At 38.9% G+C, this 15,157-nt stretch overlaps 1 protein-coding gene across 2 annotated transcripts in view; it reads left to right on the top strand.

The window, feature by feature from the left end:
- Window positions 1-12,623, top strand: part of LOC117830075 (zinc transporter ZIP11-like) — a 45,416-nt gene extending 32,793 nt beyond the window's left edge. For both annotated transcript variants that reach the window (XM_034708008.1, XM_034708009.1), the window contains exons 6-10: window positions 3,176-3,343; window positions 6,317-6,386; window positions 10,173-10,271; window positions 10,366-10,524; window positions 11,837-12,623. In XM_034708008.1, the coding sequence (XP_034563899.1) occupies window positions 3,176-3,343; window positions 6,317-6,386; window positions 10,173-10,271; window positions 10,366-10,524; window positions 11,837-11,915 (575 nt within the window). In that variant the 3' untranslated portion in view covers window positions 11,916-12,623. The remainder of the gene's footprint in view (window positions 1-3,175; window positions 3,344-6,316; window positions 6,387-10,172; window positions 10,272-10,365; window positions 10,525-11,836) is intronic.
- The last annotated feature ends 2,534 nt before the right edge of the window (window positions 12,624-15,157 follow it).

The following is a 15,157-nucleotide window of genomic DNA, read 5'->3' on the forward strand; positions in this document are numbered from 1 at the left end:
TGAGGAAGCACCTGGTGAAGCACAAGATATCTGTGCGTTCAAGCCTCTTCCACTCCTTCAGAGTGAGTTTTCTCGACAGCAGGGGACACAGTCCGTGTGGAGCGGGCTTAGCTCTTACCCGAGAAAGTTGACATGTTAGTGTTCTTGAAAAAGAACTGCACAAGGAACGAAGATGAAAAGTAAATGTAGTTCACAGCAAAGAAGTTTGCTTCACTTTCATTTGTAGTTTGTAATACTTTAGTTTGTAAAATAATATACCTTTATTTATTTTTACTCCGTCCTCTTTTGCTTATTTGTTCACACATCATCACACATTTTTTTTCCAGAGGGGAAAGGAAAGGAATAGGAGTACATACAGCTGGGTCTTAATTTGTGCATTATTAAGAAAAAACACTGGGTAGTTTTAGTTCATTTATTAAAGGTGACATATCATGCAAAATGGACTTTCTAATGGTTCTTTACCTGAAATATGTGTCCCTGGCATGTCTACAAACCCCCCGAGAATGAAAAAAATCCATTCTGCCCCTGTTCTGATTTCTCCACCTTTCTGTAAATGTGTGTGAAACCAGCCGTTTCAGACTTCAGTGTTTTTGTTACGTAACAACAATATCCGGTCTGTCACGGAGTCAGAGCTCGGAGCTTGTTCAGCCCATAGACTGTATAAAATAATACTGAATCCCTCCTCTGTTTTTCATTACCTGCACACGTGTGTGCTAACAAGGAGCTTAGGAGGGAGGCATGCTAGTTGTAGGCTGTCTTAATAAACACAAAGGTCGGTTTTACTCCCCACGTCTGCAGATTTGAAGATCTAGTGGATGATTTTTATTTGTCATGGATAAGTGCTAGCGCTAGTTAGCATAGCTACATAGCTACATGTTCATAGCTGTAGCTGTAGCTGTAGCTGTAGCTGTGTGCCAAGACACACGTCGACATACTGACAAATAAAACAACAAGAAACACTAAATCTGTGACCAATCCTTCATAAAAGGTCCTGCTGCCTTTCTGGCAGAGGTCGGTTTTACTCCCCACGTCTGCAGATTTGAAGATCTAGTGGATGATTTTTATTTATCATGGATAAGTGCTAGCGCTAGTTAGCATAGCCACATAGCTACATGTTCGTAGCTGTGTACCAAGACACACGTCGACATACTGATAAATAAAACAACAAGAAACACTAAATCTGTGACCAATGGTTCAGAAAGGTCCTGCTACAGGCGCCTCTCCTTCAGGATCAGATTCTGGATCAGATTCAGAGGGTTGAAGTAACGCGATCTCTGAGCAGCCGTGTATATTCAGCCAACATGTAAACATTAGATCAACGTGCTGGACAGCCGAGGGCACATCCACTTCCTGAGGGGGCGTGGTCAGAGGGAAAACAGAGTGTTCTGAGGAGGAATGAAGAAGAGGGTTTTTCAGGCAGACCAAAATCTGATTTCAAAGTGTTTTTTTGAGCATAAACTTTAAAGACATGTTTTGGGGACCTCTTAGACCAATATATATTGATGAAAAAAGCGTGATATGTCCCCTTTAAGTTGTAGTTAATTGTAGTTAAGAGTTTTCATGTTAAAGAAATGTATATATATACAAACAGTTGGATGTTGTTTTGATATATTTGTTAAAGTTTATATATTGAGAAATAAATATGTTAAAGTATTATTTATATAATATGTTTTATTATTAAACAAATTAACATTCATTACAACATAACACACACAAAAGTACCAAAAATGAGTACCGGGCATCGGTACCGTATCGGTTCAAATGTGAAAGGTACCCATCCCTAGTTCATAACGTCCTTTTAGATTGTAATGCATCAAAGAGGCAGGACACGTACCTACAACATTGTTGTTGCTGGATTACAGGAACCAGTTAGCGTAGCAACAGGCTGTACCGAAACTGAACATGTTGGACTTTGTTTAAGAAAAAGACAGTTAGTAACCTTTTTCCCTTTGAGAGACTCCCCAAAATAGACTGTCGGAAATACGGGTGCACTTTTCCAGAGTTTATGGTGTAAATGAAGGAGTGTGTTAAAAAACAACATTTTTGGTTGTTTTCTCTGATGGTTAAAGCCCTGTAGTTATTAATCAATCCATCAATCTTTATTTATATATCACCAAATCCCAACAAATGTTCTCCTCAGACTCTTTCCAAACAGAGCAGGTCTAGACCGTACTCTGTGTTCTATTATTAACAAAGACCCAACATCAAGACAGGATCAGATCCAGTCCCATCTTCCAGACAGGACTCAGTCTGATCTCATCTTAATCCACCATGAGCAGAGCACTTTGCAGCATTTAGCAAGTTACAGTGGCAAGGACAAACTTCCTTTAACAGGCAGAAACCTCCAGCAGGACCAGACTCATGATAGACACACATCTGCTGAGACCGTGTTGGAGAGAGGGATAGAGGGAGATGAAGAGAGAGAGAGATGATAGTGGGGAGATGGATAGTAGTAGTTGTAGCAGCTGGAGTCTGGCACGTCCACAGCAGCAGAGATCCAGAGGAACCTACGAGACAAGGGAGCTCAGGGACTCCAGAAAGGTCTATGGTTAGTAACTTTAATGTGAGGTAGAGTTAAAGTAAGTGATGAGGGGGTTGGGGGGAAAGGGGTTCTCAGGATCCCAGTGTGTCAGTCTAAGCCTATAGCAGCATAACTAAGAGCTGGTCCAAGCCTGATCCAGCTCTAACTATAAGCTTTATCAAAAAGGAAAGTTTGAAGCCTACTCTTAAAAGTAGAGAGGGTGTCTGCCTCCTGGACCGTGACTGGTAGATGATTCCAAAGGAGAGGGGCCTGATAACTGAATGTTCTACCTCCCATACTACTTTTAGAGACTTTAGGTAGGACCAGCAGGCCTGCATGTTGGGAGCGTAGTGTTCTAGAGGGGTAATAGGGCACTACAAGCTCTTTAAGATATGAAGGTGTCTGATCAATCACACCCTTTTCAAATGAGAACTGTTGCTCAGATCTGGAGACGTGTGAATACAGATGAATCTGTGTGTGTGGTGATACATAAAGCCTCAGTTCTTTAGTTTGCCTTTTATTGAACAGTGACTTCAGATGTTCTTCTAACTTTCTGTATCAGAATGATGTAGCACATGTTATTTCAATACGTGTCTACATTTATAACTCGTCTTTGATGTTTCTATCGTCAGCATTTCTTTCATCTGCCTGCAGATAAAATTGAGAATGGTGACGTTTACCAGAGGAGAAGAGCACCTCATGTGGAGACCTCAGACGACAGGGACACAGGAAGTAAACAGCCAGAACAACTCGGGCGGTCGGGAAGCAGCTGGAGGAGAATCCTGCTCCTTATACTTGCCATCACCATCCACAACATCCCAGGTGAGAACAATCATGCGCCTCCATCATGGAAGAGGAATATGTCTGTGCTACTATTGAGGGTGTGCTGTTAAATGTAAGTTTTATTATTTGATAATACAGTAAATGCTCCAATATCCCTGAAAGAGAATGAAATGTAACTCTGCACAAACACAATACAGGACTCTCTGAACTCTGACCCCTCAACTATGTGCGTTTCGACCGGTGGACCCAGGGTCTAAATTTAGTTCAGGGGTAGAAAATCTCCCCCCTAAAAAGCCCCTGTTAGGGGGGTAGTACTTTCCAAAGGTCCCGGGACTTTCAGGGGGCGGGGCCTGCAATGCTGAACGTGTCTGATTGGTAGATTAACCGCAGTATTTTTATTCCTCCCTCCGTCCACAATAACATCACACACATCTGTGATTCACTTGATTTCTCTTTCTTTCATTAGTTTTTATTTGTTCTATCTTTTTTGTATGTGTGTGTAGTTTTCAAAAGAAGAAGCTGTGATTCTCTTGATTTAGCAGCTTGTAACAGTAGTCTTCTCTCAGCCCACCGTGAATGCGTCTCTCCCGGTGTTCCGGTTTTAAAAGTGACCCTGTAAACTGGAGACCTTCAGCTGAACGTGTCAGTGTTTGTGGAGTTGTGTAAACTCCACAAACAGCTGTGTAAGCTGTTGAAACACAGAGGGAGTTCCTGGGAATGCAAACTAGTTTAGTTTTTATTAAGATTTCAAAATATCCTCATCAGATATTTAATGATGGTCTAAAGACGTTTATGAGGGATGCGTCCGGCTGAAAGTCTCCAATTAACAGGGTCGCTGTTTAAACCAAAACACCGGCCGATCTCTGCCACGGCTTTTTGAGTTCAAAAGGATTTTAAAGCCGTGTTGAAACGTCTTTGCTACTTGCGCTTATCTCCTCTCACGTGTTGATTCAGTGAATCCATCTGTGATGAAATATAGCACCATCTAAAACAGACCAGCTGAGTCTCTTCATGCTAACAGGCTAACTGTTGTGTTGCTCATAATGACACCTGCCTGTCCGTCTGCTTCTATGGCGTCATCAGTGATGAATGGTATTCCTGTTTGTTGTACTGCCCTCTACTGGTCTGGTGGTGTAGTGCATTTACTTTTATTTTCTCCATACGTCACTGGCCTGATTTGCACAATCCACCCGGGACTTCAGCCCGTGGTCGAAACGCAGACAACAATGGGGGCACAGGAACCTTTTAGTTCAGGGGAAAGTAGTTCTGGTGGCTAAAAGACCCCAGAACTCTTGGTCTAAATGCACCTCAGGTGTTTGACTTCATCTCTGATGGATCAAAACAAAATGATGCTTGTTCCTGTTGATCACAGCTTTGTTATACTTTGTTGATTCTTGTAAGCACGGTGTTAGGCTCATATGTTAAAGTGTTAAATATTCTTACTGATGATTCAGACAAAGTTTTGGTAATCATCTCACACCAAAACATCTTGAGGATGGGAGGCCCAGTACATGCTCAGTGGAAAGAAGAGTGTGGGTGAAGAGAGGAAATTTGCGGCTCCTGTCACGACAGCAGCAGCTGCGTCGCCTCACTCATTACAAAGAGAGGAACATTAAACTGGAACTGGATGGGTCAGCCTCTGCACTAACACACACAGACACACACACGCTCCAGCCAACCTAGAGTGTCTGGCTTTGACAACTGTATCTTACGTTTTAGCTTTTCAGAACTGACACAGCAGTGGAAGTCTGTGTCATTTATTATGACATCTAAAGAAATTGTGTGCGGCAAGGACAAACTTCCTTTAACAGGCAGAAACCTCCAGCAGGACCAGACTCATGTTAGACACACATCTGCTGAGACCGTAACTTAGCCTGAACACTCACATTTAACTGAACACTTCCACTGATGGTGAAGTGAAACCAGCTTTACAGGTCCACATGAATCAGTGCCACACCTCATTAAATTGATTTGCCTGGTCATTGTCAGAATCTGGGACATTTTCTTTTCCATTACTCAGTCCTCAAACACCACTGTGACCCAAATCCTTTACCTGAGGAGTCTGTGTTTATGTCTATGTCTTTATATTTGACGGTCTGATCTTTGCCTCTGGTTCATTTTTGTCTCTTTTGTTTTTCAACAGTTAAAAAAAAGAGAAGTCAAAAAAACTGTATCTCTTTCAGGGATTATTTCCTCGTCTGTGATGAACCATATTCATATCAACAGTGTGCTGTTTTGAAAAACCACACCATTGACCAATCACAGTCAAGTTTTGAACACAGCTATTTAAAAGTGACACATTACCAGTAGTCTCATAGATGAAGACTGTTACACAGCTATTAAACCAAAGTGAATCACAGGTGTGTGTGATGGTATTGTGGACCGAGGGGGAAATAAAAACACTGTGGTTACTCTACCAATCAGATCGGCTCAGCATTGGAGGCCCTGCCCCCCATAGTTCCTGGACCTTTGTAAAGTACTACCCTTGAAGTGTGGGGGTCGAAAAGCACCTATAGATTTTTTCACGGTCAGTTCGCCAAAGGTGTCCGAACAGTTTACTGTGTTCTTGTTTTTGTTACCTAACTTTAATAGAAGTCTTTTCCCAAACGTTAAACTATTGAACCTGTTTGAAGTTCAATACATCAGCTTAAAGCAACCCATGTTGAGAACGAATCTGCTTCCAAGGTGAATTTTAGGTGTTACTATAATGACACCTGTTATTTAAGACAAAGACAAGGTTCTGTGCTTTATTATAGTGTACATGCCATCCCTGTCGTTGACCTGTCCTGGTTCTGTTTCACTTTTAAAACAGAGACCTGAGAATACAGACTTTTATTTTATTTCTTTTTTACATATTTTAAACCAGCCTGTGGAACCTAAAGCCAAATAATAGATTACATTGAATGTCTTAGGGTGGAGATCCCCAAAGACCGTTGCTGCAAGTAGATCACACTGTTTTGTGGTTGAAGGGTCAAATTATAATCTCACATGGTTCTTTGTGTTTGTCTACAGAGGGTTTGGCTGTCGGGGTTGCGTTTGGAGCCATTGGAAAGACTCCGTCTGCTACTTTTGAAAGCGCCAGGTAAGAGTGGTATCATGGCAAAGAGACATAAATCAACTACTCGTCTTCATTCAATAAAAATTTCACATTCAACAAAGTCATGTTTTACACCTGTGTCTGGAAATCAGATTCTTTCTGGTCAGTGTTTGTGAGGAACCTTAGCTAGCATCTGATCATGAAGGCTGTTCTCTGGTGGAGTACAGTCATGGCCAAAAGTTTTGAGAATGACACAAATATTACATTTTCACAAAGTCTGCTGCTTCAGGGTTTTTAGGTGTTTTTGTCAGATGTTTCTATGGTATAATGAAATACAATTAGAAGCATTTCATAAGTATCAAAAGCTTTTATTGAGAATTACACAGAATTCATGCAATAAGTCAATATTTGCAGTGTTGACCCTTCTTTTTCAACACCTCTGCAATTCTCCCTGGCATGCTGTCAATCAACTTCTGGACCAAATCCTGACTGATGGCAGTCCATTCTTGCATAATCAATGCTTGGAGTTTGTCAGAATTTGTGGGTTTTTGATTGTCCACCCGCCTCTTGAGGATTGACCACAAGTTCTCAATGGGATTAAGATCTGGGGAGTTTCCTGGCCAAGGGCCCAAAATCTTAATGTTTTGTTCCCCGAGCCATTTTGTTATGACTTTTGCTTTATGGCAAGGTGCTCCATCATGCTGGAAAAGGCATTCTTCATCACCAAACTGCCCTTGGATGGTTGGGAGAAGTTGCTCTCGGAGGACGTTCTGGTACCATTCTTTATTCATGGCTGTGTTTTTAGGCAAGATTGTGAGAGAGCCCACTCCCTTGACCGAAAAGCAACCCCACACATGAATGGTCTCAGGATGCTTCACTGTTGGCAAGAGACAGGACTGATGGTAGCGCTCACCTCGTCTTCTCCCAACAAGCCTTCCTCCAGATGCCCCAAACAATCGGAAAGGGGATTCATCAGAGAAAATGACTTTACCCCAGTCCTCAGCAGTCCAGTCCCTGTACCTTCTGCAGAATATCAGTCTGTCCCTGATGTTTTTACTGGAGAGAAGTGGCTTCTTTGCTGCCCTCCTTGACACCAGGCCTTCCTCCAGAAGTCTTCCCCTCACTGTGCGTGCAGATGCACTCACACCTGCCTGCTGCCATTCCTGAGCAAGCTCTGCACTGGTGGTGGCCCAATCCCGCAGCTGTAACACCTTCAGGAGATGGTCCTGGCGCTTGCTGGACTTTCTTGGGCGCCCTGGAGCCTGTTTGGCAACAATTGAACCTCTCTCCTTGAAGTTCTTGGTAATTCGATAGACGGTTGACTGAGGTGCAATCTTACTCGCTGCTATAAACTTCCCTGTTAGGCCCTTTTTGTGCAATGCAATGATGGCTGCACGTGTTTCCTTGCAGGTAACCATGGCTAACAGATGAGGAACAATGGTGTCATGCACCATCTTCCTTTTAAAGTGTCCAGTCACTCAATCATGACAGATTGATCGCCAGCCTTGTCCTCATCAAAACCCACACCTGTGTTAATGTGTGTGACACCTGTGTGTCATTGAAATGATGTTAGCTGGTCCTTTTGTGGCAGGGCTGAAATGCAGTGGAAATGTGTTTTTGGTGATAAAGTTCATTTTCAAGGCAAAGAGGGACTTTGCAATTAATTACAGTTGAGCTGATCACTCCTCATAACATTCTGGAGTATATGCTAATTGCCATTATAAAAACTGAAACAGCAGACTTTGTGAAAATTAATAGTTGTGTCATTCTCAAAACTTTTGGCCATGACTGTATATTGAGTGTGAAGATGGATCTATTGAGAAACATTACTAAATAGGGAAACACTTAAGGTAGAAGCATTAGGACTGAACTCATATTCAGTCATATTGTTCAGGAAGTCAACTGGAGTATATTAAATAGTGAACAAAAAACAGTGTGCAGCTCTCACATCTCTGCAGATACAAGTATCAGATCGAGCCAATAAATCAGTCACAATAAAAATAGAACCTTACATTTGGTTTGTGTTTTCATGTCAGTGCAACACTCCAATGTTTTTGAGTCCTTATTCTGTCACTCCCTGCTAGTTCCTGCGTAGCCCTTGCGTATATAACGTTGCACGTGATCTTTCTTGAAGATATCTGACGTACATGATAAGTTGTCCTGAAACATGAAGTTCAGCTGAGGTTCATGAATGCATCATTAGTTTGTTATAAACTGTCGTAAAGTGTCTGATGTGTTAAAGTTAGAGTCCATCTAAGACTGCTGTGGGAAAGCTTTACAGGATAAGGCAGCTGCTTCATGCTGTGTTATGAGCTGCTGACACCCAGTGGTGACATCGTGTTACTGCAGTGAGAATGGAAAGTAATCAGATTCCTGTCTTTAGACACCTTTCATCCCAGATCAGTCTTGAGGGATGAGGTTACTAAACAAACAGTCAGTCAGTTTTATGACTCTGTCACAAAATCTCTCAGTTTATAAAACTCTGTTTGAAGAACAAACTCAGTCCTTCAAAAAACAACAACCCAGTATTTGTAACATTGAACTGACAGGTTCATGTCTTTACATCAGACATTAATCAATCATCTATCTATCATGCACTTTTCATACAATGATCTTGTAGCACAAAATAATATAAATTACTAAGATAATAAAAAATAAAAATATTAAACCAGTTAAATAAACTAAGATGCTACACCAAAAGTAAAACAGAATAAAAAATTAAAATGCTGAGAGGTAATCTGTAAAAGTCACAAGATGATATGAATGAATTAATAACTGAAGAAATAACAAAATAATCAAGAATTATATAAAAAAATTTAAAATAAGACTTTTTTTTAAGTAATATTTTTTATGGCCTTTATACCTTCATGTTATAGAGGAGAGGACAGTGGATAGTGTAGGAAACTGGGAGACAGTGGGGGAGTGACATGCGGGAAAGGGGCCGCAGGCCACCTGCTACATGGGCATGCAACATAACCATTAGGTTAAGTCCATGCTCTAAAAGAAGACATTATATACTTAAAAATGTACTTAAATTTGAACTACAAAATGAATAAAGTAAGATGGAATAAGACTTAGTTAAAAGCAAGACTAAAAAGGTCAGTCTTGAGTTTGCTTTTAAAAATGTTGATGCTCTGTGCAGCCCTCAGATCTTCAGGTAGGGTGTTCCTCACACGTGGGCTGTAATGATAAAAAGCTGCCTCACTGTGAGTCTCTGTTCTAGCTTTTGGTACCATTAAAAGTCCACTACCTGAAGACCTGAGGGCTCTCACTGGCTCATATGATAAATCTGATAAATAAGAAGGAGCAAGACCTTTAAGAGATTTAAAAACCAATAAGATAATCTTAAAATCTAAAAGATACTGGGAGCCAGTGCAGAGACTTTCAGAGTAATGTGGGCTCTCTTTCTGGTCTTTGTCAGCTGAGTTTTGGAGCAGCTGAAGCTGAGAGATGTTCTTATTAGGAAGACCAGAAAGAAGAGCGTTACAATAGTCAATTCTACAGGTGATAAAAGCATGAACTCATGTCTCTGCATCGACTTGAGGGAGAAACTGACACACTTTGGAAATGTTCCTCAGGTGATAAAAAGCCTTCTTTGTTATCTCTCTGATATGTAAGGTGTAAATCAAACATCACAGCGAGATTCTGCCCCTGCTGACATCTGTTGATCCGTTTTTAGTGAAACTGTGAATATATGTGTGTGCCTCAGTATGAGTTTTCAACATTTATTATTTTCTGATGCAGCTATATCACAGAATGTAACATACTACAGTCCGTCAAAACGTCGGTTGTTGTCTCGAGATATAATCTAACCTCATTGTTGTTCTTCAGAAATCTGGCCATTGGAATTGGAATCCAGAATTTCCCAGAAGGACTGGCAGTAAGCCTGCCACTCCGGGGGTCAGGGATTTCAACGTGGACGGCATTTTGGTAAATAAGAAAATAAAAAGCATGTGATTGTAAAAGAATGAAATCAACACAGGCAGTGTAACCTCTCGTCTCCTCTCCTCTCCTCTCCTGTCAGGTACGGCCAGCTGAGCGGCATGGTGGAGCCTATAGCTGGGCTGCTCGGCGCTGCTGCCGTCACCTTGGCAGAACCTCTGCTGCCGTATGCGTTGGCGTTTGCTGCCGGAGCAATGGTGTACGTGGTTGTGGATGACATCATACCTGAAGCTCAAGTCAGGTGAGAAGTCAACATTTTATGAATATTTTTGAAACATTATTGATTGAAATATTTATTAATTTAAACATTATTTATTTAAACATTTATTAATTTAAATAAACATTTATTTGTTTATATAAACATTTATTAATTTAAACGTTATTTATTTAAACATTTATTTATTTAAACATTTATTTATTTAAACATTTATTTATATAAACATTTATTTATTTAAACATTATTTATTTAAACATTTATTTATTTAAACATTTATTTATTTATTTATTTATATAAACATTTATTTATTTAAACATTTATTTATTTATATAAACATTTATTTATTTAAACATTATTTATTTAAACATTATTTATTTATATAAACATGTATTTATTTAAACATTATTTATTTAAACATTATTTATTTAAACATTATTTATTTAAACATTATTTATTTAAACATTTATTTATTTAAACATTATTTATTTAAACATTATTTATTTAAACATTATTTATTGATTTAAACATTTATTTATTTATATAAACGTTTATTTATTTAAACATTTATTTATTTATATAAACGTTTATTTATTTAAACATTTATTTATTCAAACATTATTTATTGATTTAAACATTTATTTATATAACGTTTCTTTATTCAAACATTATTTATTTAAACATTATTTATATGAACATTTATTTATTTAAATATTTATTTATTTAAACATTTATTTATTTAAACATTTATTTATTTAAAAATGTATTTATTTACACATTATTTATTGATTTAAACATTTATTTATATAAACATTTATTTATTTAAACATTTATTTATTTAAACATTATTTATTGATTTAAACATTTATTTATATAACGTTTCTTTATTCAAACATTTATTATTTAAAAATGTATTTATATAAACATTTATTTATTTAAACATTTATTTATTTTAACATTTATTTATTTTAACATTATTTATTGATTTAAACATTTATTTATATAACGTTTTTTTATTCAAACATTATTTATTTAAACATTTATTTATTTAAACATTTATTTATTTAAACATTTGTTTATTTAAAAATGTATTTATTTACACATTATTTATTGATTTAAACATTTATTTATATAAACATTTATTTATTTAAACATTTATTTATTTTAATATTTATTTATTTATCTAAAAATGTATTTATTTAATAAAAAAATATTTATTTAAACCTTTATTTATTTTAACATTTATTTAGTTATTTTTATTAAGCTGCCTGTGTACTTCCCTCTCTTTCTCCAAATGTTAACTTTTTTTTCATTTCATGTACTCGACTTGGATCACCAGTGGAAACGGGAAGCTGGCGTCCTTCACCTCCATCCTGGGCTTTGTGGTGATGATGTCACTGGACGTCGGGCTGGGGTGATGACATCAGAACATGTGGCGCTGTGTGCACGGACCCTGATGGCCATAAATCTGACTGTAGTGCTGCTGACTTTTTTAAAAAGGGGACCAAAATGAGAAGTGAACCGTTGATGCAGCTCTGTTTGAGTCGTCGTCACCTGAACCTCAGTAATAATGAGACTGAGGATGAGGATGTAAAACAAAGTGTGAGGGTTTCTTGATTTAATGTATTTTGTTAATTTCCATGTAGGTGTCTGAAGAGCAGCTGTTAAACAATGAGAGTTCAGTTTGTTATTTTTTATTCTGCTTTATTACCTCTGGATCATTTGATTTGGTCATTCATGTAATTTATATTTACAGCTGATGAATGATCATGTGTGTTTGTATCTGAAGGACAGCTCTGGTGACGTCTTGGTGAACTCCTAAACCTCTAATCAAGACTTTTTCTAAATTACAGTAATCCGTCTTAATCTCTTTCTAACTCAGTCAGGTCCAGTGATGCAGACTGCGTCCCCCTTCTCTTTTGAAAGGCACAGCTGTATCCACACCTCCACAGACCATGTGAAGGAGCTGTGATCTGAGTGTGCGGACTCGTCTGGTACCGCCTTGTTGAGCATGAATGTACTTCCTGAAAACACAGCTAGCTCCAAAAAGCCCCGGGGTTTATTCAATGATGTATTCCCTGAAAGAGTTTACAAGTTTATTTAATTAAAATCTGCTTCATTTCTCACATGGTGTGTGTGTATTCACCGTCTTTACGTCCTCCCTGAAGTCTTACAGTACCAGTCAAAAGTTTGGAAACGCCTTCTCATTCAAAGGTTTGTATTTATAGTAATGATTGTAAACACTGTAGATTCATACTGAAGACATCAAAACTATGAAAGAACATATATGGAATTATTGAATGAACAAAAAAGTGTTAAACTCCTGAAGCGTATTGCGTTCACATGAGAAAAATAATTCTGCTCTGTTTTCCTGAATTAACGACATACCTCTACAGTCATGGCCAAAAGTTTTGAGAATGACACAACTATTAATTTTCACAAAGTCTGCTGTTTCAGTTTTTATAATGGTAATTTGCATATACTCCAGAATGTTATGAGGAGTGATCAGCTCAACTGCAATTAATTGCAAAGTCCCTCTTTGCCTTGAAAATGAACTTTATCACCAAAAACACATTTCCACTGCATTTCAGCCCTGCCACAAAAGGACCAGCTAACATCATTTCAATGACACACAGGTGTCACACACATTAACACAGGTGTGGGTGTTGATGAGGACAAGGCTGGCGATCAATCTGTCATGATTGAGTGACTGGACACTTTAAAAGGAAGATGGTGCATGACACCATTGTTCCTCATCTGTTAGCCATGGTTACCTGCAAGGAAACACGTGCAGCCATCATTGCATTGCACAAAAAGGGCCTAACAGGGAAGTTCATAGCAGCGAGTAAGATTGCACCTCAGTCAACCGTCTATCCAATTATCAAGAACTTCAAGGAGAGAGGTTCAATTGTTGCCAAACAGGCTCCAGGGCGCCCAAGTAAGTCCAGCAAGCGCCAGGACCGTCTCCTGAAGGTGTTACAGCTGCGGGATCGGGCCACCACCAGTGCAGAGCTTGCTCAGGAATGGCAGCAGGCAGGTGTGAGTGCATCTGCACGCACAGTGAGGCGAAGACTTTTGGAGGAAGGCCTGGTGTCAAGGAGGGCAGCAAAGAAGCCACTTCTCTCCAGTAAAAACATCAGGGACAGACTGATATTCTGCAGAAGGTACAGGGACTGGACTGCTGAGGACTGGGGTAAAGTCATTTTCTCTGATGAATCCCCTTTCCCATTGTTTGGGGCATCTGGAGGAAGGCTTGTTCGGAGAAGACGAGGTGAGCGCTACCATCAGTCCTGTCTCTTGCCAACAGTGAAGCATCCTGAGACCATTCATGTGTGGGGTTGCTTTTCGGTCAAGGGAGTGGGCTCTCTCACAATCTTGCCTAAAAACACAGCCATGAATAAAGAATGGTACCAGAACGTCCTCCCAGAGCAACTTCTCCCAACCATCCAAGGGCAGTTTGGTGATGAAGAATGCCTTTTCCAGCATGATGGAGCACCTTGCCATAAAGCAAAAGTCATAACAAAATGGCTCGGGGAACAAAACATTAAGATTTTGGGCCCTTGGCCAGGAAACTCCCCAGATCTTAATCCCATTGAGAACTTGTGGTCAATCCTCAAGAGGCGGGTGGACAATCAAAAACCCACAAATTCTGACAAACTCCAAGCATTGATTATGCAAGAATGGACTGCCATCAGTCAGGATTTGGTCCAGAAGTTGATTGACAGCATGCCAGGGAGAATTGCAGAGGTCTTGAAAAAGAAGGGTCAACACTGCAAATATTGACTTATTGCATGAATTCTGTGTAATTCTCAATAAAAGCTTTTGATACTTATGAAATGCTTCTAATTGTATTTCATTATACCATAGAAACATCTGACAAAAACACCTAAAAACCCTGAAGCAGCAGACTTTGTGAAAATGTAATATTTGTGTCATTCTCAAAACTTTTGGCCATGACTGTACTGTAAAATCCCAATAGCAAGTCAAGACCACACAAGGAAGTAAACATGCCCCAGTTGTTCGGTTTAATACAGTTTATTTTGCTCTGGGTTTAAGACATTGGGAGATACGAGTGTCTCTAAGTAACATAGATGGTTTTGTGATTAGCTTGTCAACTTTGCGCAGGCACCTGAAGACTCTGCAGCTGTTTAGCCGTAAGGCCCGTTCAGAGAAAAACAGAGCGGATTTTTTCTTATTCAGAAAAACACTTTCTCATAATTCAGAGATAATAAATGTGTTAATTCAGAAAAACAGAGCAGACATTTTTTTCTCATGCGAACGCAATACGCTTCAGTAATAAACAAAGCAGAATCTGTTTTATATTTTAGATTCTGTAAAGTAGCCCCCTTTCTCCTTCATGACAGCTTTGCACACTCTTGGTATTCTCTCAGTCTGCTTCATGAAGTGGTCTCCTGGAATGGTTTCTAATGAACATGAGCCTTGTCAAGAGTTCATTTGTAGAATGACTTGCCTTCTTAATGTGTTTGAGACCATCAGTTGTGTTGTTCAGAGGTAGGGTTAGTACACAATGGATAGTCCTATTTGACTACTGTTGTAATCCAGATTATGGTAAAACCAGATTATTTCATAGTTTTGATGTTTTCAGTATTAATCTACAATGTTGAAAATAATTACAATAAATAAAAAACACACAATGAGA

This window comes from Notolabrus celidotus, chromosome 18 (genome assembly GCF_009762535.1).
Source record: "Notolabrus celidotus isolate fNotCel1 chromosome 18, fNotCel1.pri, whole genome shotgun sequence".
NCBI classification, from domain to species: domain Eukaryota; kingdom Metazoa; phylum Chordata; class Actinopteri; order Labriformes; family Labridae; genus Notolabrus; species Notolabrus celidotus.